We start from the raw sequence: 27,379 nt of genomic DNA, 5'->3' as shown, positions 1-27,379 counted from the left end.
TTACACAATGATGTTGGTTTTTAATGCAGTGCCGCCTGAGGGATCGAAGGTCACGGGCATTCAGTGTTGGTTTTCAGCCTTGCCGCTTATGTGTAGAAAGTTCTGCAGATTCTCTGAATCTTCTGATTATATTATGGACTGTAGATGATGGAATCCCTAAATTCATTGCAACTGAATGTTGAGAAACATTGTTCTTAAACTGTTGGACTATTTTTTTCACGCAGTTGTTCACAAAGTGGTGATCCTCGCCCCATCTTTGCTTGTGAATCAATCAATCAATCAATCAATTTTATTTATATAGCGCCAAATCACAACAAACAGTTGCCCCAAGGCGCTTTATATTGTAAGGCAAGGCCATACAATAATTACGTAAAAACCCCAACGGTCAAAACGACCCCCTGTGAGCAAGCACTTGGCGACAGTGGGAAGGAAAAACTCCCTTTTAACAGGAAGAAACCTCCAGCAGAACCAGGCTCAGGGAGGGGCAGTCTTCTGCTGGGACTGGTTGGGGCTGAGGGAGAGAACCAGGAAAAAGACATGCTGTGGAGGGGAGCAGAGATCAATCACTAATGATTAAATGCAGAGTGGTGCATACAGAGCAAAAAGAGAAAGAAACACTCAGTGCATCATGGGAACCCCCCAGCAGTCTAAGTCTATAGCAGCATAACTAAGGGATGGTTCAGGGTCACCTGATCCAGCCCTAACTATAAGCTTTAGCAAAAAGGAAAGTTTTAAGCCTAATCTTAAAAGTAGAGAGGGTGTCTGTCTCTCTGATCTGAATTGGGAGCTGGTTCCACAGGAGAGGAGCCTGAAAGCTGAAGGCTCTGCCTCCCATTCTACGCTTACAAACCCTAGGAACTACAAGTAAGCCTGCAGTCTGAGAGCAAAGCCCTCTATTGGGGTGATATGGTAGTATGAGGTCCCTAAGATAAGATGGGACCTGATTATTCAAAACCTTATAAGTAAGAAGAAGAATTTTAAATTCTATTCTAGAATTAACAGGAAGCCAATGAAGAGAGGCCAATATGGGTGAGATATGCTCTCTCCTTCTAGTCCCCGTTAGTACTCTAGCTGCAGCTTTTTGAATTAACTGAAGGCTTTTCAGGGAACTTTTAGGACAACCTGATAATAATGAATTACAATAGTCCAGCCTAGAGGAAATAAATGCATGAATTAGTTTTTCAGCATCACTCTGAGACAAGACCTTTCTAATTTTAGAGATATTGCGTAAATGCAAAAAAGCAGTCCTACATATTTGTTTAATATGCGCTTTGAATGACATATCCTGATCAAAAATGACTCCAAGATTTCTCACAGTATTACTAGAGGTCAGGGTAATGCCATCCAGAGTAAGGATCTGGTTAGACACCATGTTTCTAAGATTTGGGGGCCAAGTACAATAACTTCAGTTTTATCTGAGTTTAAAAGCAGGAAATTAGAGGTCATCCATGTCTTTATGTCTGTAAGACAATCCCGCAGTTTAGCTAATTGGTGTGTGTCCCTCTGGCTTCATGGATAGATAAAGCTGGGTATCATCTGCGTAACAATGAAAATTTAAGCATGCCGTCTAAATAATACTGCCTAAGGGAAGCATGTATAAAGTGAATAAAATTGGTCCTAGCACAGAACCTTGTGGAACTCCATAATTAACCTTAGTCTGTGAAGAAGATTCCCCATTTACATGAACAAATTGTAATCTATTAGATAAATATGATTCAAACCACCGCAGCGCAGTGCCTTTAATACCTATGGCATGCTCTAATCTCTGTAAATAAAATTTTATGGTCAACAGTATCAAAAGCAGCACTGAGTCTAACAGAACAAGCACAGAGATGAGTCCACTGTCTGAGGGCCATAAGAAGATCATTTGTAACCTTCACTAATGCTGTTTCTGTACTATGATGAATTCTAAAGACCTGACTGAAACTCTTCAAATAGGCCATTCCTCTGCAGATGATCAGTTAGCTGTTTTACAACTACCCTTTCAAGAATTTTTGACGAGAAAAGGAAGGTTGGAGATTGGCCCTATAATTAGCTAAGATAGCTGGGTCAAGTGATGGCTTTTAAGTAATGGCTGAGCCTTTTGGGGATGCTCCTTTTATACCCAATCATGACACTCACCTGATGTTTTGTAGGCATCCATTTCTAAATGAGCAAATATTTGCACTAAAACAAAAAGTCTATCAGTTTGAACATTAAGTATCTTGTCTTTGTGGTGTATTCAATTGAATATAGGTTGAAGAGGATTTGCAAATCATTGCATTCTGTTTTTATTTACATTTCACACAACATCCCAACTTCATTGGAATTGGGGTTGTAAATGAATCAAACACTTTTGGGGGGATAGCTTGCAAAGAAATACTGCCAATCCCCATCAGTCAGGTGAATCAGTTTGTATATGTACCTCAAGCAGTGACAAAAAGTCTCACCTGGTTTATCACAATCTATTGGTGGTGTACCAGGTGGTGTCCTGGTTCCTGTTCTTTCTTGGCCCCTAGTGTCCACACACCAACAATGTCCAGTAGAGTCATGACACTGAAACAGCAACAAATTACAGATGTAGTTATTTCATCATGTTCAAAGTTAGTTCAAGTAATAATTAAAGTAACTGCCATGACAAAGAGTAATAACCAGAAAATAGGTTTAACCTGTCGAGGTAGGTATTGTCCATCTGAATCACACTGGGGTACAAAGGCCCCAACAACAGGATATCCTTCTGAAATAGTCGCTTGTGCCTCTGTCTCTGTGCTGCTCACAGTGAGTTTTGGGGCGCTCTGGTTTCATCTAGAAAAAAAAATTCATTTGTACAGTCATTCTGGCATGAGCATACAGTTTGTATGTAAATGTTTGGGCCACCCCTGATGATTTCCATTATTTTCCTTTCTAAATCATTGGTTGTTTGGATCAGCAATTTCAGTTATATATATCATATAGCAGACAAACAGTGATATTTGAGAAGTGAAATGAAGTTTATAGGATTTACAGAAAGTGTGCAATAATTCTTTAAACAAAATTAGGCAGGTGCATAAATTTGGGCACCCCAACAGAAATTGCAGAAATAACAGCCTCTAAATGCTTCCTATAGTTCCAATGAGAGCCTGGATTCTGGCTGAAGGTATTTTGGACCCATTCTTCTTTACAAAAATCTCCAGGTCAGTCCAGGTTTGTGGTTCCGAGCATGGACAGCCCGCTTAAATCACACCACAGATTTTCAATCATATTCAGTCTGGGGACTGAGTGGCCATTCCAGAATGTTGGACTTGTATCTTGCATGAATGCCTTAGTAATTCTGAGCAGTGTTTAGGTCGTTATCTTGTTGAAAGATCCAGCCCGAGCACAACTTAAACTTTGTCACTGATTCTTGAAACATTGTTCTCAAGAATCTGCTGATATTGCCTGGAAACCAATGTGACCCTCAACTTTAACAAGATTCCCAGTACCTGCACTGGCCACACAGCCCATAGCATATGGAATCACCTCCAAATTTTACTGTAGGTAGCAGTGTTTTTATTGGAATGCTGTGTTCTTTTTTCAGCCATGCATACCGCCCCCTTGTTTATGTCCAAATAATTCAATTTTATTTTCATCAGTCCACAGCACCTTATTCCAAAATGAAGCTGGCTTGTCCCAAATGTGCTTTATACCTCAGTGACTCTGTTTGTGGCGTGTACGCAAAAAAAGGCTTCCTCTGCAGTACGCATCATACAGCACTCTCTTGTGCAACGTGCACTGTATAATTGAACGATCACAGAGACACTATTTGCAGCAAGATCATGTTGTAGGTCTTTGAACAAGTCTGAGGGTTGACTATGACTATTCTCACTATCCTTGTCCCTTCAGCTTATCTCAGGTTTTTCTTGGCCTGCCACTTCAGGCCTTAACTAGTACTGTGCCTGTGGGTCTTCCATTTCCTCACAGTGGAAAACTGACAGCTAAATCTCTGCGATACTGTTTTGTATCCTTCCCCTAAACCATGATGTTGAACAATCTTTGTTTCAGGTCATTTGAGAGTTGTTTAGAGGCTCCCATGTTGCCACTCATTAGGAGAGATGCAAAGAGGGGAAACATTTGCAAATGGCCACCTTAAATACCCTTTCTCATGATTGATTACCTGTGTCAAGGAGGTCAAGGGTCAATGAGCTTACCCAACCAATTTTGTGTTCCAATAATTAGTGCTAAATATATTGAAATCAATACAATGACAAGGGTGCCTACATTTATGCACATGCCCAGTTTTGTTTAAATAATTATTGCACACTTTCTGTAAATACTAGAAACTCCATTTCACTGCTCAAATATCAGTGTGTTCATCTGTAATATGATATATTTAACTGAAATTTCTGATCCAGACAACCAATGATTTAGAAAGGAAAATCATGAAAATTATCAGGGGTGCCCAAACTTTTGCATACAACTGTTTTAATGTGTCATTATGCTTTTGTGAGACAACACACTATTCTCATTCAAAACATAGACTGCAAATACGTTTGATATCAAACTATACCCCGACTCTATGCTGATGATATTTAGCTATATTTTTGTTATTCATGCACAAAGGTTAAGGCAGGAGTGTGTTCAGCTAAAATGCTATCATGACAAAAATAATGCTTGTCTGTTTTTCTTGGACAACCTACCCTTACTATAATCTTAGCTGGTGTTTAGGTATCATTTTTGACAACAATATTTGATGCAATACAGGATCACAAGTGTACAATATTTTATTAAATGCTGCTGAATGTCAATTAAATTACCAGAAATGTTCTGTAACCATCCTGCACTTTCATTTTATCTTTGGTAAAGTTTTTTTGTACAAATCATTGGGTTTCTGGGTATGGAATGTGCTATGTCCATTAGGTCCTGCTATTTTGACATGGTGTGTTTGGCTAATGACAGGCTATATTAATGAAAATGCTAATTGTGGTCAACGACAATTTTACAGTCACAGACTAAAAAAAAGTGTGATAAAATATGGTTAGATTTTACTCTGATTGGTGTTCTGTCAACAGAATTACCCTCAATATAACAATTAACATAATCTTCATTTAGCATCAACTATGGTTAGTGTCCTCTGCAGTTAGCATTGCCTGCAGTTTGAGTTTTCAATAATACCGTCTGTCACAATAGTGTGCTATTTCATGAAAATTAGCCGAAGACGTTTTTAGCACCAATATACTAGTCTCACCTGGCTTATCACAGTCTTTGGGTGGTGTACCAGGTGGTGTTTTGGTTCCTGCTCTTTCTTGGCCCCTACTGTCCACACACCAACAATATCCAGTAGAGCCGTGGCACTAAAGCAACACCAAATTATTATTACAAAAAGAATGAGTGTGTGAATATACATATAAATCTGTTTTTTGTCCAGTAGAGCAAGAAGATGAATTGTAAGGAGAGAAATCACCTGTTGAGGTAGGTACTGTCCATCTGAATCACATTCAGGTACAAAGGCACCAAATATAGGGTATCCTTCAGGGCTTGTAGTCTGCACACTATCTCTGTGGTGCTCACATTGAGTTTTAGGACGGTCTGGATCATTAAAAGAGATTAACAAGATTTGTTAAGAAATAAATATTTCTGGCACATCAATTTATGTGAATATATATAGTTAATTAATATACTGGTCATTGTGATTCATGTCCAATCTTGAATGTCTTGATGGTTTACAACAAAGACTGTTGTCATTGCTGTCAGTCCTTTTATTGCGCTACCAACTCTATGCTGATGATATTCAACTTTTTGACTTATTTACAGGTTGAGGCAAGAGTCTGCATGTCAACATGTCCACATTTCCTAAAGATGCCTGTTTTTGTTTTGATCATCCATCCACATCCCTCAATTATCTTTAAAGGTATCAAGTGCAGTTGTGGCAATTCCTCTGTGGTGAAGGAGATGGTCCCTTAGTCGATACCTGGACAAGTACAGTGGATCCATAGATGACTGAACAGGCCCAGTCTTTATGCGCACTGTCTGACATATGATACACATTACACATTGCTGTGGGAAGCTTCTGCCGGTCAGGATCTTACTCTCTTTTCTATTTCTTTCCCCTCTTCTCCTCGGAGTTGTTCATACACATTTTTCTACTCCAGTGTGGCTCATCTTGCCACCTGGCTCTGTCCCTCACATATATTTCCCAGATCTTCCAGGAGGAGTTCTTGAGGCTGGGCTTCAGAAGGTCCTTGCAGCATTTCTTCCGCCCTCTTCAGATCTATACAGCAGGTTTGGTATGACAATGGCTTTGTAGATAATGGTTTTCCTCATAGCTGAGAAGCTGTTTGAAGGCAGTTCCTGCATACTTGAGCCAGTTTGGGAACTCATCATCAGTGTTGATGTTTGAAGACACATGGCTGCCCAGGTATGGAAAGTGGGTCACGTTCTCCAGGACCTGTCCGTGCAGTCTCACAGTAGGAGGAGGATGCTGATATAGGATCTGTTTCTTCTTCAGGTTGATGTGAAGACCATGCTCAGTGTAGGCTTCAATACAGGCTTCAAGAATTTTCTTAAGTAAAGTGGTGGTGATTTTCTTTTTGGATTTCGGTCCACTCAGGTTGAAGAGCTTTCCATCCATACTGGACATGATGTCAATTAAAAGTGGCTCCTTATAAAGATTTAGCAGCATTGTCCAGGAAGTACTATCCATACTCTAAAACATGCTGATCAAGACCTGAGCAGAGTCCATCTTCTTAGGGTTTGGATGAAGCATGTCAGAAACCTCAGTCTGACTCTGAACACTCAGAAACCACGGGTGTTCAATAAATTCATATGTATATGTCACGGGCATGAACAAGTGAAGCTCTTCAGCATCTCACCATGTCATTTAGGTCCTTCAGACTTCTTTTTTTTTTTAAATAAATGCTTCAGGGGAGCATTAGCATGGCTAAAACCTGGCAGCTTCTGTGGGAGCTTTGCCCCCCTCAGATCCACCACCTTTTTAAGCATTTTTTCTTTATTTGCCTCTCACATATCTGGAAGCTCCTCACCATCTAACCATGTCATTTATGTCCTTCAGACTTTTTCAGTAAAATAGTTCTTGGGAGCATGGCCATGGCTAAAACCTTTCAGCTTCTGCCCCCCATACCCCCCCGCCTTTTTAAACATTTTTCTTTTTTTGCCTTTCAGCTAATGTGGGGGCTCCTCCCCCCCAGACCCTTTAAAGCATTTTTTTGCCTTTAAAACTCTGGGGGAGCTCCATGCCACAGACGCCCCTCTTAACCCCCTCCCACTTTAAGCATTTTTTTTAATGTAGATGTAAATTAATACTCAAAGTTTCAGCTAGTTGACAGTAGGGCTGTACAATATGACCAAATGATCATCTCGCAATATTGTCATATCAATATGATAGAAGATATGACTATGATTTCACACAAAGTGCAGCAACAGTGAAAATTAAACATTCTTATACAAAACAGTAATAATACCACACTCATTTTGCACTCAGCATAAGGTTAGGATACTGTGCCCTCCAAAAGCATTGGAACACTTGGTATTTCACACATTTGTATTTGTTTATGCCATTTCAAATACAAGAAATACAAAAAATATAAGCTTATAAAAATTTCTAAAATGTTGTTCCTCAAACTCAAACTGAAAGCAAATCTCTAAAACTTGATAAATCTGTAAATAATAATCTGTTTTATTGCCAGTTTTCTTCAGACAAGTTAGGGAATGGAAACATGAACATTTCCAAATCACTGAATATATCTTGGACTTTATTAACATCAATTATGAAGAAATACAACGTTTCTTTCACCAAAACATCAAATCTCGGCTTTCATCTCAAAGTACCTTCTGGCAAATTGTAGCTGAATGTTCCTGTCTTCTTTTTTTTTTTAAGAAAATACTCCTCTACACCACTCCATCAGGAAGCTGGATTTTATATTTTTTTAATTAATTTATATCTTTGAGTTTGAGTTTAAGGAACTGGGATAAACAAATTAAATGTGTGAAATGCCAAAGTGTTCCAATACTTTGAGTACAGCTGAGAAACACTCGGTGGCATGTGTATTTTCAGACAGCAAAATTAAAAGGTTATTGAGCTTCAATCATGTCAATCATCTGTGTTCAATTCCATTCGCTGCTGGCGGCGCTTTGCTTGTATTATCATTGATAATTCATCATTTTAAAGCTGCACTTTGTCTTAAAAATCATTCTAATGTTAGTTTTGGCTTTGTTTTTGGGGTTTTTTGTGCAGAGATGCTACATAAAGGCCGAAAAAAGTTACCGTTGCATGTTGCTTTTTCTGGCAGTCCATTATCCAGAATTCCACCTGTATGTTTCCCCTTTGGGCATGACCACTTCTAAAGCTAATATAACTTTTGATGTCTTTTGTCTTTGGGAAATTTTACCAACCTCGTAACCACTACTGATCTGTGCGGCAGTGAACACGAATAAATATTAAATAAATGGTTGTATCATAACAACTGCACAAGATATCGTAAAGTTTTACAGTGTATTGAATTTGTAATGACTATTAAGAAATCGTAATGGTTGGCAGCTCTGTTACTGAAACAGTCAACTCTCCAAACCTTATCTTACATTGCATTATCAGGAGGTTGGGGGGGTTGGTGCAAGGAGATAATTGGCTCCTGCTGTTGTGCGTGAATCCAATTATTATAGTAAAACACATTTAAAAGAGTATTTAACACATGGATTGGTAGGATTGAAGGTTGAATGTTATAAAGAGTGCATTGAACATGTAGGTGGGTAGATTTGAAGGTTGTATGTTAAAGGAATGCACTGAACACATGAATCAATAGGATTGAAGGCTGTGTGTTAAAAAGAGTGCATTAAACACGTGGAAGGGCAGGTCTGAAGGCTGTATGTTAAATGGCATTTGAGCACAATGTATATCCGAATTCCGAAGTCTCACCTGGTTTATCACAGTCTTCAGGTGGAGTACCAGGTAGTGTCCTGGTTCCTGGCCTCTCCTGCCCACTACTGTCCACACACCAACACTGTCCTGTGGAACCATGCACTGAAACAGACAGTACCAAATAATAACTATGATAATGCTGAAATACTGAACAGACCATATATCATACTTGATAACACAGAGCGGTACCTGTTGAGGTGTGTAATGCCCGTCTGCATCACATTGAGGTACAAAAACTCCTAGTATGGGATAGCCCTCTGGACTGGTAGTCTGTATGCTGTCTCTGTGCAGCTCACAATGTGTCTTAGGATGTGTTGGCTCATCTGAGGATTTGTGAATTGGTTTAAGATGACAAAATGAAATATGACCAAATACACTTTCACTACAGAGCATTAACACCAAAAGGAATCAACCATAATACTTCAATGTTTAGACTTCTGATTCAAACATTGTTTTTGTCCCCCTTGTTTGCTCTAGTCCTCCAAGTTTGTTTAAAAAAATGACGGCTGGGTCAAATGTGTGTGTCCTCTCTTTCTATTCCCATAATTCCATATTGAATTCATTCCCATCCCCAACCCTCCCTTTTTTTCATCCTGTTCTGTTTTATTTTTAGAAGTAAGTCCTATATCCGCTCCGAGGGCTGTTGGAGCGAGTGCTTGTTTCTGGATTCCATAACATGAAATTAATAAACAAGTCCCCCTGGATGGAATATCAGTTTGATGCAGGTTACTTTCCCAATCAAGGTCGTGCCCATTTACAGAAGGGTGGACCGGGACAAGGTAATGCCTTGTCCAAGGACATATACAGGTAGTATGGCGGGGAATTAAACACACGTCAACACACTGGTAGCCAAACTCACTGAGCTATCTGCTGTACATTTATTTTTGGGCAAAACAGTTTATATTTTCGTTGGCTCATATTTTATCAGTGTTTGTGCTGGAGTGGAAGAGGTGAGGAAGTTTGATTTAGGATCTTTTATCATAGATGTTCTTGGTAAGCATCAACACTGAAATTAAAATGGCAAAAAACAACAATGACCAAAACAATAACATCCACGCCAAATAATGCACAATCATACATCCTACATGTCCCTGTTTTCCATAAACAGCCTGTCACCATGATTAAGGGATTTTATTTCCAGTGCACTACTGTATATGACCATTAAAACTGTTGCTGGAATCAGACTCTGTTGGTCCGATGATATCAGTGTTACTCAGAAGGTAATACAACATATAAAACATGGTGGAAAACCACCAGGGCCAGGGTTTTGGTGGTTTTCCACCAAAATCCTGCGTACCAAACCCCTGCATAGTGGTGCCATCCTTAGTTGCATCCATGATTTAACGAAACTACGTTGGGATCTGGATAGCCACCACATAAACAAGCGAAAATGTTGAAGGTGATGTTCCCTTGCAATGCAAGGTCATGGCGACTCCAATACAATCCTCAACAATTTTCAATTTGTATTTGTGAAGAACACCCACAAAGCCAATTGAATGATGAATGTCAGCAACATAAATCCTAATTATGTCAAATGCTGGTATGTTGGCTGGAGTTAATACTGTTGAAGGACCTGTTTCACCTGGGTAGAGGCGTGCATTCTACTGAGCAACCTGCTAGTCTGTAACTCTGGTATGGCCTGCATATCGCAGAACTCAAATATGTCAGATCATTGATGTTGGATGAGACGTCTTGAAGTAAATTTGTATATGTTGTTATTGGACATAATGACCAATACATCCAAAACATGTTCTTAAAACATCATAACAGCTATGCTAAATGTTGTCCAGCACAGGTACAAGAACATATATTAAAATTTCTCTTCACCTGTTTATCACATTTTGTAGGTGGTGTACCAGTGGTGTTCTGGTTCCTTCTCGCTCTTGGCCCCTACTGTCCACGCACCAACAATATCGGTAGACCCTTGGCACTGGAGCAGAAAAAAATCAATTAAAATATTTACTATTTCCTCCATGATATTCTAACAATAAGATTACTAAAAAGAGATGTCACCAGATGCTAACCTGTTGAGGTAGGTATTGGCCATTTGAATCACATTGGGTACGAAGACACCGGTCAAAGGATATCCCTCTCGAATGGTAGTCTGTGCTCTGTCTCTGTGCTGCTCACAGTCAGTTTTTGGATGCTCTGGTTCATCTGAAAAAGTTGCACAGTACATATTAAGGAACCACTTGAAGCAAGTGTTTCTGTAAATAAGAATACATAAATCAATATACTTTATTGATTATACCTGTCAATAACTTAAAAGACAATCACATTGACCCAAGAGGAACCAAGTTAAGACTGCATACCTTCCCAGCACTATATTGTTTGCATTTCTATATGGTTTGTTCTTATTTTGGAAAATTGGTCTTTTCATCCACAAAGTCTTGACAAACACAAATGCTCTTTCTTGGTAATCTGAAGCTCTCCCAGTCCTTAAACAGCATATTTGTTGGCATTGTACATTCCCATGTGGAATACACTGACTTTTATTTTCCTTCATTTCGAATCTTTGATCTACTCTTCATCTTGTGCAAAAACTTTTTTTTATGGGTCTTTCGCCTTTCCCCCATTGGTATCATCACTTCTAGACAAAAAGTCAATATTTTTCCCATCTTTTGAATCCTGGTGTCTTAAAGTATTTAAATTGTATTTTACGGCATTGTCTATATATGCAGATGATACTGATGTTTTTTCTTCTTTTTATCACCTCTTAATAAAACTCAGATGCAATCTCTGCTCAGAACAGACCTTAATATCACATTTGTTGGTGTTGTGCTTTTCTTTACAGACAATATTATAATTTATTTCATTCTTTAGATGTTTTGTCTTATTACCCCTTGCCAGAACTGATGTACATCTTTCTTTGCAATCCCAGTCTCTTACAGATCTTAAAACTGCATTTGTATGCCATTGTGTATCTGTACAGATATTAATGTTTGTTTTCCTTCTTTTGTAATTTTTGCTCTCTTCATCATCCCTTGACAATCTGCCTCTTACAGTACCTAATGCCACATTTGATAGTGTTGTGCTTTTCTTTGCAGACAATAATGACAATTTTCTTTAGTTATTTAGGGTTTTTTCTCATCACTACTTGACAAACACTTGATGGACATCTTTCTTGGCAATTCCAGACCTTAATACTCCATTTTATGGCATTGTGTATTTCTATGCACATGATTTTAATGTTTCTTTTTTTTTCTTCTGGAAATGTTTGGTCTCTTCAAAACTTAGATGCCTTTCTTTCTTGGTTTTAAGGATTTTAACATCATATTTGATGGCATGTAGTGACTCCTGCACCGACTGGAATCTGCCATCTGTCAAATATCAAAAACGTGATCCCCTTCTGTATGTCGCTTCTCTCCAACATCTGATCCTCCCCAGTGGCTACTTCAAACTATGCTCATATCCTGTATAAACTGCAACAAATCCCTGGCTTCACTTCAGGATGTAATTTGTAAAGAAATACAGCACGTTTCATTTTGGAAGGAAAAAATGTTTTAGTCGATTGTAGGTTCTTGTCTGTATTACAACGTTTGTAAGATGTGTCATTTTATTTAAAGCGGCAATTTGTTTTGAAGCTATTAATTCCGACCGGACTCTGTCTCGGCATCATTTTGAGCTGTGTGAACAGAATGAAAGACGATTCTCGTTTCTTGACTACAACAAGAGTCCCAGTCGGTGACTTTAATACACACAAAAGTGACTCATGATATTTTAATGGCTTTGAGAGGGGTTAAGAAGTGGACTTACCACTTCTGAAGAGCAGCGAATCAAAGAGCCACGAGCCATTGAATCGAAGCATTGCTTCGATGGTTCACGGCTTCAAAGTGGAGTCGCGCTGCAGAAACGGTTGATTACAGAGCCGCTGCAGACCAAACCCTGAATATCCGACTTTATTTGTATGTCCGTATGACTCTGAAACTCGGAAAAATCCGTATAATTTACGGACTACAGGTTGACATGAAAACCAAAGCTGTGTCTGGATCGGGCCTGTCATGAGTGCAGAGACGTTTGCAGGTGATGTTTGCAATGCAACACACTAACCAGGAAGAACATTCATTAGCTGTTCATGATCCCTTGACAAGGGTGGTTTGGATATATTGGCTGACTGACTGCACTTGCACTCAAAGGCTCACAAATTCTCTCCGTTAGGAGCAAAAGCAGCTTTAACGTTACTGTGCAACATACTGTATTGCAGTAGTAGTAGTACTAATTGTATAACAAGTTGCGTTTACCTGCATCAGCCCAGCAGACCTGTCCAGAAGAAGAGTCGTACGTTAGAGCGTTTGGTAATCCAATCCCGTCAGACACCACCACTCTGCGGTCCTGACCTTCTATGGTTGAACTCTCAATCTTAGGAGCCTCTCGGTTCCAATCCGTCCAATACAGAGTGCTGCGTGGAAGGGACAGAGTAAGACAACAGCAAGTGAAATTATTCGACTCAAAAGTCATTTTTACAAATGAGGCAACACTGAGCTGCCTGGTTTGAGCTACAATAAAGGAAAAACTTAAATAGTAAAGGCTTAAATCAAATCTTATTTTAATCCATAAGTTTTTTTTTAAAGTAATAAAATAGGAATAATTTAGTTCGACAACAGTATACTTTCACCAAATTTTAATCTGTGTATCTTCATTATAAGCTCTTTTAATTTGGAGATGAATAAGATGATGGCATTCATTGTTTTAGAGTTTTCATGTTAACAATCTGGAATTCATTTATCTCCCTATCTACTCTTTCAATTACTGCATTTTACAGGGTGCATTAATATAAAGCCTGTTTTAAGCATTATTTGGTTATGGCTTTTGGAATGATTTATGCCAGAACTTCCCTACTGCTCCTGGACGCTCCTGTTCTGCGTGTTTTCTAACTGTCCTTGCTCAACCCACAGCTAATTAACTCAGGCAGGTGTGTTCAGCCAATCAAGAACACAATTTGGAACCCTCTAATTCGTACTAATAATGTATGTGATTATATCTTTGTCACAGCTTTTTATCTAGGGGAGTAAGCACTCTCCTGTTGGGCCTTGGGGCCTGTGTAGAACTTATTCTCTGTTTTAGTGATATTCTCACTTCATGCTCAATGTCCTGTTGGAACATGGAATTCAGTCCAAGTTAGACCATCTCATTTCAGAATGGTTTGTTCTGGCTTTCACTGCATTTGAAGGATTGAAGCCTCAAGAGTTTTGTGGGACACAGTCAATAGAATCATGGCCGTCTGACCGGGCCATAAGTTACCAGGTGGTGGCACTGATGGAAACACTGCCAGCAAAGGTACCGCCGCCATTTCCCGCAGCACCATCAACACGGCTGTCGGTGGACCATATGTGGGCCGATTTTGAGGCTGCGCTGATGTTCACCTGTAGATGACAGCGAGCGTGTGGACAGCCCGCCGAGTACGACTGCTAATAAACAACATGTGAGCAGTCAACTCTCACACGCGCCCGTGTGTGTCTCAGCTCGTCAGTCTGATTAACACATGGCCAGGCACATGTGCACAGTGCAGTGTGCAGGCCCAGACATCACAGAAGGTGCATTCATACACGTGTGAAGCAGTAATTACCTTTAGGACTTGGCTCTGTGTCAGGACACACAAAGTGTCAAACCGATCACGTGAAACACGCTTTTTATGATTTGCGTTATCGCTGCTGCGTCAACACAAACATGCACAGTGCCTGCTGATTACATGATCAGCCGCAGCGATGAAAAACAGATGTTGCTGCTGGAACGCTGACCAATGAGCACCTCACATGGTGAGTGTGCGCCTGCGTGTGTGACCAGCCGAGGTTAATAACATCAGTAAATCCAGAGCAGTTTTCTCGCTTTAGTTTTCTTAAAAACCCACAGGGAGAGGGTTTGTGTCCACTCAAATTCTGCTCATTTTCCTGAATGTCTGACCCGAATTGGACTGAATAAACATCTGCACTGACCTGATCTGTAAAACCTCAGTCAGACTGAATTCAGATCCAGTCCAGAATATGCAAAATAAAGGGGTTTTTCCAAGGAGAAGGTTTCCTCCATGTAAAGTTTCATTATTACTTTCTTTATTCAAAACCTTGCTGAGCTAAAACATTAAAATACTTTAGTCATGTGCCAGACACAGAGAGTGATTTTAACACAAGAAAAAGATCAAATCTAGGCTCCAGTCTCACATGTGCCTTCTGGCAAACTGTAGCTGAAATTTCACATCTTCTTTTAAGAAAATACTTCTCTTCCACTCCCTCATAAACCTGAATCACTGGTGATGCATCAAACAAAAGTAGCACTGTGCAGTGTGCACAATTAGTTCAAACACAGTGATAGAAGCCTATAACTCTTTCAGAGTTGTTATGGGTGTCTTGTTGGTTTCCCTCACTCATCTTCATCAGACATGGCCAGTCAATTTTTGATCACTGCCTACTTCAAACAGATTTACCATAAAGTACCACACTGTTTGTATAACTGTTGATGCAACAGACAATAATTGTACTCTGCACAGTTTCTCCAGTCACAGCTGGGTGTCTTGGTGGCTTCCCTCACTAGTCTCCTTCATGCCTGGTCACTCAGTATAGTACTATATGGTAAATCTTCTTAAGTAGGCAGTTATAGAAAACTGTTTGTCTTAAAAGGAACCCCGACTATAACATCAAATTTGTCAAAAATTTGAAACACTGACGTCTGCTATTATAATATATAGTTAGAAGTGCATAAACAAGTCTTGAATGATATAAAATAGCGTTTATTTATCACGTATTTAAATACAACGCGCCCGCCATGTTTTTGCCTGTGCAATGCATTCTGGGGTGATGACGTGGAAAGGTTTCTGAAGTCTTTCATGCAAGCGAAAACAGTATTAAAGCTAGTTCTTCTACCGAGATAAAATGCCACATTGCTCGGCTTTTGGATGCAATTTTCAGTCTAAGGGCAACAAAGAAAGGGAGGTAAGCCTTCATTGCTTTCCAAAAGAAACAAAGTTAAGGAAAAAGTGGGAGGATGCTTGTGGAAGAGTGCAGTTGCCGAAAGACCCGCAGCTGTGCTCACGTCACTTCAACGCGGATGCATTTGAGGCTTTTCATCGACCTCAGCTAATGAGGGAGCTTGTTGGTGTTTCTGGATACAAACGTGTTAAACCAGATGCAGTGCCCGTCATATTTCCCCACAAGAAGAAAAATCGTCCACGAGTAACTAGTGAAAATAGGACTAAAACACACGAAAGAGCAGCAGACGCTCTCTTTCTCTGTCGGCATCGGCAAGCAGCCCCCACACAGACACCACCTACAATGGCCAACTCTTGCTTGATCAGAGCGCTGATCTTCATTTCTGACAGTATTTTCGAAGTTCTCTTCCTCACACTGCAGATCACGCTCTGGTTCGAACTGAAAAGGGTGAACAGAGGAGCTCATCGTTGCTAATCGCCTCTAGTTGTAATGTAAACACGGGAAGCTCTGCCCCCTGTTTGACGTCACTACCCAGAATGCATTGCGTTACAAACAACAATGGCGACCTACGTAGAAATAAAGTTTCTTAAAATATCATAAAACTTGACATTATTTTTGCAAATTTTGTCCCATAGTTATGTTACTAATGTCACAACAAGTCATATAGAATAAACATGTATTTATAGTCGGGTTTCCTTTTAATGATTGATGTACGAGGTCTATTAGAAAAGTATCAGACCTTATTATTTTTTTCAAAAACCATATGGATTTGAATCACATGTGATTACATCAGACATGCTTGAACCCTCGTGGGCATGCGAGAGTTTTTTCACGCCTGTCGGTTACGTCATTCGCCTGTGGGCAGTCTTTGAGTGAGGAGTGGCCCACCCTCGTCGATTTTTTTCATTGTTTAGGAATGGCTCAGAGACTGCTGCTTTGTTTGATCAAAATTTTTTCAAAACTGTAAGGCACAACTGAGTGGACACCATTCGATAAATTCAGCTGGTTTTTGGTAAAAATTTTAACGGCTGATGAGAGATTTTGGTGTGTAAGTGTCGCTTTAAGGACGGCCCACGGCGCCTGACGGCGATCTGCGCTCCGAGGCGGCATCGTCTCGCTGTTTCAAGCTGAAAACGTCCACATTTCAGGCTCTGTTCACCCAGGTCGTCGTCAGAGAACAGAGAAGTTTCAGAAGAAGTCGGCATGAGGAGTTTATGCGGACATTCCACTGTTAAAGGAGATTTTGTAATGAAAGAACGTGCGGGCAGATTCAGGCCGGACCCGACCGCGGGGGTCGCGACAGGAAAAACACCTCCGTTGGAAACCTTAACGGACAAGTTGGAACATGCCCAGCTGTTAAACAATTTCTCAGTTACTCACTTGTTGAAAGCCATGAAAAGCCGCCTGAATTTTACAAATGGTTTTCAACACGGAGGTGTTTTTCATGTCGCGGCGCAGACGGATTTGCGGCATCGTCACGGAACCAACTCGGCGAATTTGCCTGCACGTTCTTTCATTACAAAATCTCCTTTAACAGTGGAATGTCCGCATAAACTCCTCATGCCGACTTCTTCTGAAACTTCTCTGTTCTCTGACGACGACCTGGGTGAACAGAGCCTTAAATTAGGACGTTTTCAGCTCGAAACAGCCAGACGGACACCACCTCCGACCATGCCGCGCCGATCCGCTTTGTGAGCTGTCCTTAAAGCGAAAGAAACTCCACAACCTCTCATCAGCCGTTAAACTTTTCACCGAAAACCAGCAGAATTTCTCGAATAATGTCCACTCGGATATCCCTCACAGGCCCTGAAAAAATTTTGATAAAGCAATGCGCGCCGTCTCCAGCAGCGTCTCAAAGGATTTCAGCCGAGAGGGCTGGACCAGTGCTCACTCAAAGCTTGCCCACAGGCGGATGACGTCACCGACACGCGTGAAAAAACTCACACATGCGCACGAGGGTTCAAGCATGTCTGGTGTAATCACACGTGATTCAAATCCATATAGTTTTTTTTTAGAAAACTGCCGGTTAGTTTTCTAATAAACCTCGTAAATGAAATCCGAGACATATTCATTGCCCAAATACTTATGGGCTTAATTGTTGCAAGGGTTTTACCCAGTGGATGGTACCACTATGATGGCACGAGGGTTAACCAAGTCTGTGTCGAAGAGCGTTCGCCTCCCACTGCCATCCAGGTTGGCGCCTTCGATGACGTCAGGGGCGGAGTCGACCCAGAACATCAACCTTCGTTTGACATCCACCGCCAAACCTTCCGGGCTTATCAGGTCTACAAAGCAGAGAAAACACAAAGCAATTACAGAACAGCAGCAAGTGCCCACTGCCATAGGGATACTGTACCAGTGACAAAAGTATAATCTGCTTCATCTGTGTCTAATAACCATGGGCCTATCTGGCAACATTTAGTTACTAGAAATGATCAAAGCTTGCACACCTTGATTGTGGCCTTTAAGGTCAAATGCAATGACATATTTTGAATATTATATTATATGACTTCATATTTATGTGTAGTAGTCACTGGGTGTACTTGGTACCATATAGCCGCCATAAGGGATGAAAGTTCAAGGTCACTGAAGGTGAAATGTGATGGTATATTTTGATAGGCGACGTTAGACTTTGCATTCATGTCTGTAACTGTAACCACGGGTCTACTGCTTCTGTTTCTTGTGTTACAGCCTTTAAAAAAATTTCCCCGCTCAATTTTTTTAATTTTCACCAGTCTATTTGCATTGGTCTAAAAGTTCAATCAAAAATTGAGTGACTTGATTTTGACCTTCAAGTTCACTGTCGACCCATCTAATGGTATATTTTGAAAGCCAACATGTGAATTCGCATTCATGTCACATAGGAACTAAGGGTCGAACAGCTCTGATTCCAAAGTTCCAAGCCTTTGAACATTGACAAAATTTGGACTTTGATTTTGACCTCCATGTTTACTCAAGGTCAAAACTGATGGCAGATTTTGAAAACGGACATATCTGGAACCGTTGAGCCACTCCAATGGATTAAAATTTCAGTGTCAATGGAGTTAAACAGAAAATGTATAATCACTCGAGCTGAAGAAAGAGCATTCATTATAGTAATGAAGAACCACAGAGAGGGCATTACTTGTGTTGATGAGTAACTCGGGCTCGGCTCCAGGCAATATGGACGCTCTACTGATCGTCCGTGCAGACAAATCTGTCCAGTACACTTGATTTTCTTTGCAGTCGTAGGCTATGCCAACAACAATGGAGCCCTGCACACAGACACACACACAGTTATCAGGGCAATATCTATTACTTTCCTGCTAACTAAAACTGTTGATTCCACAAGCCTATGACTGTTTTTACTCACCGTGGACAATTTATTTGCAAGAAATCATTTTTTCAATATTAGTTTGGAAATGAATGTATGAATAAAGGAAGCAGCCATTACAGGAATTAAAAAGTCCACCATTTGCGGAGTGTAGCAACAAAATAACACAAGCAGCCCAAGTTGTAATCATTGGTACTTTAGCAATGCGTCTAAGGAAATACAATCTGCTCAGGTAAATTTTTTAGTCAAACAGATAAAACATAAAATACGTGTCTGGCCTCGTAAGTTCACCAAAATGAAAGTGACACTTATATACTCTTAGCAGATTCAGCTAACAAACTTTGTTGAACAATAACAACAAAGGCGTTGAATCCTCAGTGGAGATTTGCAGTGCAAGTACCACTAGTGGGTAAAAAGTCCCTATAAAAATTAAATTTAAGAACATCCTCAAATATATTTCTGGTTTTGGGTTCCACCTTGAAAATATTGTTCCTCAGCCAGTTAGAACCAAAAGAAATGTGGGTTATTAAAAATTCTCTGCAAGGGTCAGTGACATAACAATGTGAATTTTGAGGATGTTATAAAAATGTCTTCTGATATAGGCTACGTATATTTTACTCTGTAGTCTATTGCTAATGCTGCAGTTAAGCTAAGCTATGCCAGACATACCGTTTAGCCTTACTGCACATAGCTAACTATATCCAACTGTGTTTCTCTTTACAAATTTGTGTGTCCATCAAACATTGTTAAGTACATAGCACAATATTTGCCTCCACTGGCGTGAAATGGGAAGAACAAACCACAATTTACTTTAATCGTCTGCTGCTGGTAAATATCCGCGATTCACTGCAGACGCAGGACATTTGGAGGAAAAAAGGAAATGAACTCGCCAACAGGTTTTTGCAAACAGAAAACATTTTAGTATGTAATAAGAGACAACAAACATTATCAACAAATCAAATGAAGTCTGGGAGCACGCACTAGTCCCACGCATCACTTCATTCACCACACCACGGAACCATCCCGGGTCCTAGATGGCAACCAGGCACACAACCATTCCATTATTAGCCGTTACCATTATCTAAAATGAATGTTTCTGTTCTGGAACATTAACAAATATCAAGCTTTTGGTTTCATTTTTGTTCTGAGTGTCATGCTAATTGTTGCTGGTTTTGATTGGTTCAAAGCCTTGGTTTCAAGTAGTGATGAAATGCAATTTCTGCAGTTTGTTGAAAAAGTGATTTCTCTCATAGAAGTAGTAACTGTCACAGATGAGTAGACCACTCATCAGTTTGATTACTAACAATGCTTCAATGTGACTAAAGTTGTAAAAAAAAAGTATTCTTATCCTTTAACCCTCTGGAGTTCACTGACATGCCTCTGCGTCAAAAGTCACATAACCTAATTAAGCAGATGTAGCACACAGTCCGCTCCACTCTGAGTGTCTCTTTGAATGCATGTTGAATGTGTGGAATTCAACCTGCACACCACTTTTTACATTTTGTTAATAGGCCAAGGATAACTTGAATTAGGATTAATAATTTACATGAGTTTTACTGATACTAGATCTACTAAGCCTTGGTTGCAAGTAGTCATGAAATGCAATTTCTGCAGTTTGTTGAAAACGTGATTTCTCTCATAGAAGTAGTAACTGCCAAAGATGAGTAGTCCACTCAGCAGCTTCATCACTAACAATGTTTCAATGTGACTAAGGTTGTAAAAAAAAAGGTGATCTTATCCTTTAAACATCTTTCCAAACAAAGATTCATAATAAATACGTAAAGGACTGTAATATTTCACTTGCAAAACACCACCCTCAAATGATATATGCTTGTTTGTGTCTAAAACCAAAATACCACATGGGGGTGCTGTTTTACAGCTAAAAATTATGAAGACATGACCAATCATGAAAATTATGATTTAAAACTGTTCATGAGAAGTGATTATCTAAAAATAACAATAAAATATTGATCTTACATGTAGCGCCAGTAGTGTTTTGGATTGTTCTGCATCGAGTCGTGTCCCGTTAAGAGGTAGCGCGCCTATTTTCTGTCCTTGCGCGTAAAGCAATGTGATGCCAGAGGGTGGGGGTGTTACATCTGGGCGGGGCATTGGATGGACAGTGGGTGGAGCCACAGTAGGGAGACCTGGATTTGAAAGATAAAAACCAACCAGTTCTAACATTTACTAAAAAAAATGTAATTCTAACCACATAAACAAGTTACAGACAGATGCATACATGCAGGTTTGACAACATCATAGGATCGAGTCCCAGGAACCTCCCGCCCATCCTGGTCCACACACCAACAGTAACTGCTCTCCCCGTAGCACTGGACTGCACTGAGAGGCAATGACAGAGTCAGAGGAAGAAGCCTGAACAGCATTTCACTTGGTGCTTTATTGTGGAAAAACAAAAGTACTTTACCCAGGGGACTGTACCTGAACTGTCCATCTGGTTCACACTGAGGCACGTAGTGCTGTGGCTCTGGCTTTCCCCCATAGTGTTCAATCAGACTGGCTCTCCATCGCTCACATACACTCTCAGGGCGCTCAGTTGGTGACACAGGAACTGATGAGGATGCAGAAAAAAAAACACAGCCTTATAACACAGGTGGAGTGGATTACTGCATGTGTACAGATGTTTGCAGTATGTGACTCAAAGCCAATCACAATTTGGCATTTTATCCTGAAAATGACTCAAATAACAAAGTAATGTGGGAATGAAGCCTGGCTATGGCAAGCTCATATTTGGCTCCAATGACCTTGACCGTCACCAAATGAGTGACCAAAATTAGTCCATTTCTGTCAGGCATAAATCTTGAAATTGTAACCCATACTTTCAAATTGTCTGTACTTAGGCCTAAATCCAAAAGTTCGTTTAGACAACTGTAGCCTGGACTGATCCAGCAGCTTTCTGACTACTTTTAAGCTTCATGTGGGATTGGGATCCGGTGGTAGGTCAGTTATATATAGATATATATATATATCTATATATATATATTATATATATATATATATATATGAGAGAGAGAGAGAGTGTCCAGTACAGACTTCAGACAACTTTATTGATCCCAAAAAAGGGCAATTACGTTTACACTCCAATTACCTCAGACAAGATACAGCAATTAATCCACAATTATTACTTGTTTACCGTAATAATGGCACACATCCAAATTAAAGACAACAATATACATTTGACATTGTTTATGTGTACTAAACTTGAAGCAGTCGTCATGCGAATTGAGGTAAAGTGGGTGAAGGCCGCTGCAACTGGAGTCGCGCCGCTGCTAGCTTAGGGGGAACGGGGACCTGCCGCAGCTTAAAAACCACGCAGCCCCTGGACGGGGAAAGGGTGGCGTGAGCGGTGGCCGGGATGGGGTAAGTGATGGGGGGGAGCAAGAGAGAGGTAAAGGGAAAAAATGGAGCATGCTTCAGTCTGTCCATGTGTAAGTCTGTCAATTATTGTCTTTGTGGGTTGAGATAAGAAGGAGCCGAATAATCTTACCAGAGCCTGAAGACATTCCTCTGCAGGAAAACATTGGGCAATTGTCCTTGAGGCTAGATAAGCCTGGAGTGTTGTGGTTGAGCAGTGAAAAACACTTTTAACAGTTCCACTTGAACAACCAAATCCCATGAGTTAAGAATATTCCAATTATGATATTAAGAATATTCACCGGCCTCCGAAACCTTCAGCTTCAACTGCAAGGTACGCATCAGCTCCAAGATGTCATCCAATTTGCGTCTGATTTCAAGAGTCAACGCAGTCTGAGAATGCACTGCCTTACCAACCTCGTTAATCATGACGGACAAGCGAGGGGCCGTGGTTCTTGATGCCGCCGTCTTGCCAATTTTCCGGTAGGTCAGGACATAAGCCAAAAAGTACTAGCCCTGCTACCATGAGACCAAAAAGGAATAAATCCGCGACGTTCTCAATGGAGAAAGGCGCCAAGCATGCAACATGCCAAGACCCCCAGGAGTCGAGGACATAGCCCGCAGGGTACGTTCCATCTGGGCAGGTAGGATCCCCCGGTCCTGACCTTCTTGTAGAAAAAATGGTGTCAATAGCGTTCAGAGACCAGCTGATCAATTCCATGGTTAATCCAATAGTAGTCCAATAGATCCAGAATCCAATATAATTTGAGGAATTCACAGTCTGGTGAAGTAGGGACTTGAAGGTTAAACGCAGAGAACAGATAAGGGAGAATGGAGGAGATGCGACTGCCCTCGTCGGAGTCCCAAGCTTTCAAGTACAGGCCCTGATGCTCAGCATTAAATGGTATACAAAACATGAATGTTTATGACTGCAATGTAGGAATATTTTCATGAGCTGAAAGATGAAATGTTCTATCTTTAAAAATATATTTTCCATTACACAAATGTAAAACATTCATTATTTGTTTTACATGACACCTAAATAGTAAAGGCAAAGTCCACATGCTTTCCTCCTATCATACACACATTTTTACAAAAAGGTAGTGGGAGTTGTTCAATAGAGCAAAACATATGGAAATAAAATTAACAGGAAATGGAACCAAATTGCACGAAAAACTATGTAAATCATTAAATTGATTATTTGTCTATACAATGGGGCAATAATCAATGCCACATGACATACAATCCACCAATCAAATGACAGACCTAGTTACATGTTATATACAAATCAGTCTACAACTTTCCCTGGACAGGACACCCGTCCATCATAGGACTGGGACAATGAAGATGAAGTGTTTTGCCCAAGGACACAGGTCGTGTGACCAAGAATCAAATCCAGGCCTACATATTAGTATTCCACCTCCTGATCCCACTAAGCTACCTGCTCTGCAAGAGATGAAGGGAGCAAAATCTTGCCTTTCCTTGCAAACACAAAAGATTTCCAGGGATTATCGGATTTCCAGATGTGGATTGCCGGCTATTATACCCGACATATTTTTTCTCATTTTGTACTTTTGTGTCCTCAGAATTCAAAACACTTTACAAATCAGCTTTGAAAAATGGATATAAATTAAGTTATTATCATTGTAATTCTTATATCACGCTACAGGATTGTGAAATTCCAGCATATTGCATCTCTCTCTCTCTCTCTTTCTCTCTCTCTCTCTCTCATGCCATAACTGTTTATCTTGTAGAATCCCCTTAATACTTTCTTTATAACAGAGCATAAAAACTAAATGCAAAAGCACTTTGGGCTTCCAAATATTTATGCTGAACTCTTTCCAGTTCTTGCTCCCTCTCCTCCTTTCTCACTCTCCTATTTTTGCTGCCAATGCATCTTTTTTTCTTTTTTTTTCCATCTTATTTTTACTATCAAATTAGGACAGACAAGCAGAAAATCTGATGTTTTAGTTTGGAATATAGACAAGGAGATGATTTAGGAGAGAAACAAAGATGAACTGGAACTGAGCACATCCCATAAATGTTTTTCCACCCACATTTACTGGAGTGGGAACTGGAACCGTCTTGCATCCTGTCCCATGACTCACTTAGTTTTACGTCTGGTTACTCTCCAATCACATGACTAATTAAACTTAGAGATTTGTGGGCCTGTCTCCAGAAACCCCCTTCAGTCTTCAGGCTGATTTACAGTGATGGCAGAGTTGTGTACTCGACACATAAATCCATGTTTGCAAGATGTATCAGTGAGGCTGGATTCAGCAAAAATAACGTTCCTTAGCAACCTCACTCCCGTTTCATAAACTAGGACTCAATGTGCCTGTTTGTGGCCACAAAAATATAAAACCTGTGCAACCACCGAACTAACATCCAAACGTGTGTAATGTTAAATGTGCTGAGTTGGATATGGAGACTGAAAATGTGATATTTTTCACTCTAAAGTCTACACTAGATGTCAACAGGGGTGCAACCACAGTTGTCTCAGATGAGATTCCTGTGTGTCTGTGTGTGATTCATGTGACAGCATTTTAAATAACATTTTTTTCAATGATTTGAGTATGAATGCTATTTTTAATATACTGTACATCAGTTTGTTTTTCAGTGGCTCATTCATTGCATATTTTTTAAGTTGAGTATAAAGTTGGAGTGACATGCTGCCAGCACAGCTTCTGTCTGTCACAGTGCGCGTCTGTGTGTTTGAGTTTTTCTCTCATTTGTTTCTTTCCTCTCTTGTCTGTTTATTCTTCTCTGTGTCTCTTTCCAAGTTCTTTTGTTTACATTTCATTTTCCACTCCTCTCTTTGCCCAGACACCTCTTCTGCTCTCTCTCCATGCGCTCCCCATATCTCTACAGTGTTTTGTTGTCATGCGCTTCACCAGATTGATTTAAGTTCCACCCAGCTTTCTCACGTTCTCTTCATCTCTCGTGTTCTCTCTGTGTGTGACCTCACTACTACTTGTGACCTTGGAGTTTTTCTGCTGGATTGGATTAGTTTGCGTGGTAGGACTGAACTGTGTTATTGACCTGTGCACGTTGTTGTTCCCCTCTGAAGCTCTGTCACCTGTCAGAGTGATTGGCTGACGTCTGCGACACTGAGACTGTCTCCTGTTTGCAAGTTGAGCTGCCCCCCCACACACTCCTCACTGCACCCACAGTATCTCTGTATTGGCCACCGATGATATCCAGCAACTTGGGGATCCTGTCAATGTCAGGATGTCCCAGAGAGCAGCTCAATTACAACCCCAATTCCAATGAAGTTGGGACGTTGTGTAAAATGTAAATAAAAGCAGAATACAATGATTTGCAAATCCTCTTCAACCTATATTCAATTGAATACACCACAAAAACAAGACATTTAATGTTCAAACTGACAAATATTGTTTTTGTGAAAATATTTGCTCATTTGAAATGGATGCCAGAAACACATTTCAAAAAAGCTGGGGGGAGCGGTATGTTTACCACTGTGTTAAGGTGCAGTGACACGAGCATGACTCTGATTCACGCTCTAGCATGCCCTTCGCTGTGACGATCCCACCCGCTGTGTTCACAGCTGGATGCCGTTCTTTGTTCTCCCGCCTGCCACGTGCTCTGCGCTGGACACTGTGTATATAAAATAAGTATTTTGTGGTAGATTAATCATTTTCTCTGCAAATTGGCCAGTGAAAATGGCTGTAATCACAGAGGAGGCTTCAGCTGGTGCCATTCACACGCACACGCGCCTAACAAGCTGGATAAAGCATTTTGAGCCATCTAAAAAGGTAATTATCTATCATGTTTACATTGTCATGGTCAGTGTTGCCACAGTTACTTTGAAAAAGTATCCAATTACTGATTACTGATTACTCCTTGAAAAAGTAACTTAGTTACTTTACTGATTAGTCAATTGTAAAAGTAACTAAGTTAGATTACTAGTTACTTTTTTAGTTACTTTTCCCAGCTGCCGACAACAACCCTCTGCCACCTCAACATGACAATGATACCTGTTTTGCCAAAACTCACTTTATAGTCACTCTTTCTTGATTTCAATGAAAATAAATACTTGTTTTATAAAAAGTAAAATAAAGACCTCTCTCTTGACCTCATATTTAACTGTTGACAGCACTGTAACAGTAAAACTTGCAATTTCGAACCTACATTGTTTATAAATGTAACTATTAAATTCTAACATTTTCTAACATTTAAATTCTCTCAACATTTTACTTGTCGAAATTATTATTTTAAGCAGTATTAGTAGTTGTAGTAAAAAACGGCTACAAAACTGGACCTTTAATCTAGGGGTGTTGTGAGGGGGGGCACATCCTTGCCCCACGCACCCATTCCATCTGGATTCGCCCCTGCTTTGGCGTTTGAGCACAAAGAATGGATAACATTTATTTATGCAGAAAACAGGACCAGATTTACAGGTAAGAAGTTTTATTGCGTTTTCACATCATGTGGTCCTCAGAAAGACAGTTTAGGTGTATTTGAGTGGAAAACAGTGTTAGTTGTTGACGCGTCGCGGAGGATCAGCTGTTTTTAGCAGCAGATACGGAGCGGCTCAGATCAGAATTCTAAATAAAGGAGGAAAAAAAGTATAAAAATGTCTTTGTAAAGCTCAGTGCAGGTGTGCTGATTACCGTGCTTTAAGAGGTGACGACGAGTCGAGCAGCTGCAAAAAAACGCTGATGAAAAGCTCACAGCTCACTTAAAGTGGGCAGTTCAGTCGAACCCCGACCCCCTGCCCACAGACCAAGTTTAATGCTGCTATCGACCCACAATGAAAAATAGTAGTAACGCACAGTGACATGAAGAAGTAACTTTAATCTGATTACTGATTTGGAAAGATTAACGCGTTAGATTACTCGTTACTAAAAAAAAAAAAGGTCAGATTAGAGTAACGCGTTACTT

At 40.2% G+C, this 27,379-nt stretch overlaps 1 protein-coding gene and 1 long non-coding RNA gene across 2 annotated transcripts in view; one reads left to right on the top strand and one right to left on the bottom strand.

Annotated features, from left to right (window-relative positions):
- nid2a (nidogen 2a (osteonidogen)) overlaps nucleotides 1-27,379 on the bottom strand; it is a 185,348-nt gene that overhangs the window by 30,924 nt on the left and 127,045 nt on the right. The window contains 5 exon segments of the mRNA XM_034176255.1: nucleotides 2,430-2,535; nucleotides 2,649-2,723; nucleotides 2,725-2,774; nucleotides 5,183-5,288; nucleotides 5,399-5,523. Of these exon segments, the coding sequence (XP_034032146.1) occupies nucleotides 2,430-2,535; nucleotides 2,649-2,723; nucleotides 2,725-2,774; nucleotides 5,183-5,288; nucleotides 5,399-5,523 (462 nt within the window).
- Nucleotides 3-20,847, top strand: LOC117515622. The gene is made up of 3 exons (XR_004562194.1): nucleotides 3-12; nucleotides 10,568-10,580; nucleotides 20,771-20,847. It is a non-coding gene; the product is annotated as an uncharacterized LOC117515622 (long non-coding RNA).

The sequence above is a fragment of the Thalassophryne amazonica genome, chromosome 1, assembly GCF_902500255.1.
Source record: "Thalassophryne amazonica chromosome 1, fThaAma1.1, whole genome shotgun sequence".
Taxonomy (NCBI): Eukaryota; Metazoa; Chordata; class Actinopteri; order Batrachoidiformes; family Batrachoididae; genus Thalassophryne; species Thalassophryne amazonica.
This window is presented reverse-complemented; position numbering and strand designations above follow the sequence as displayed.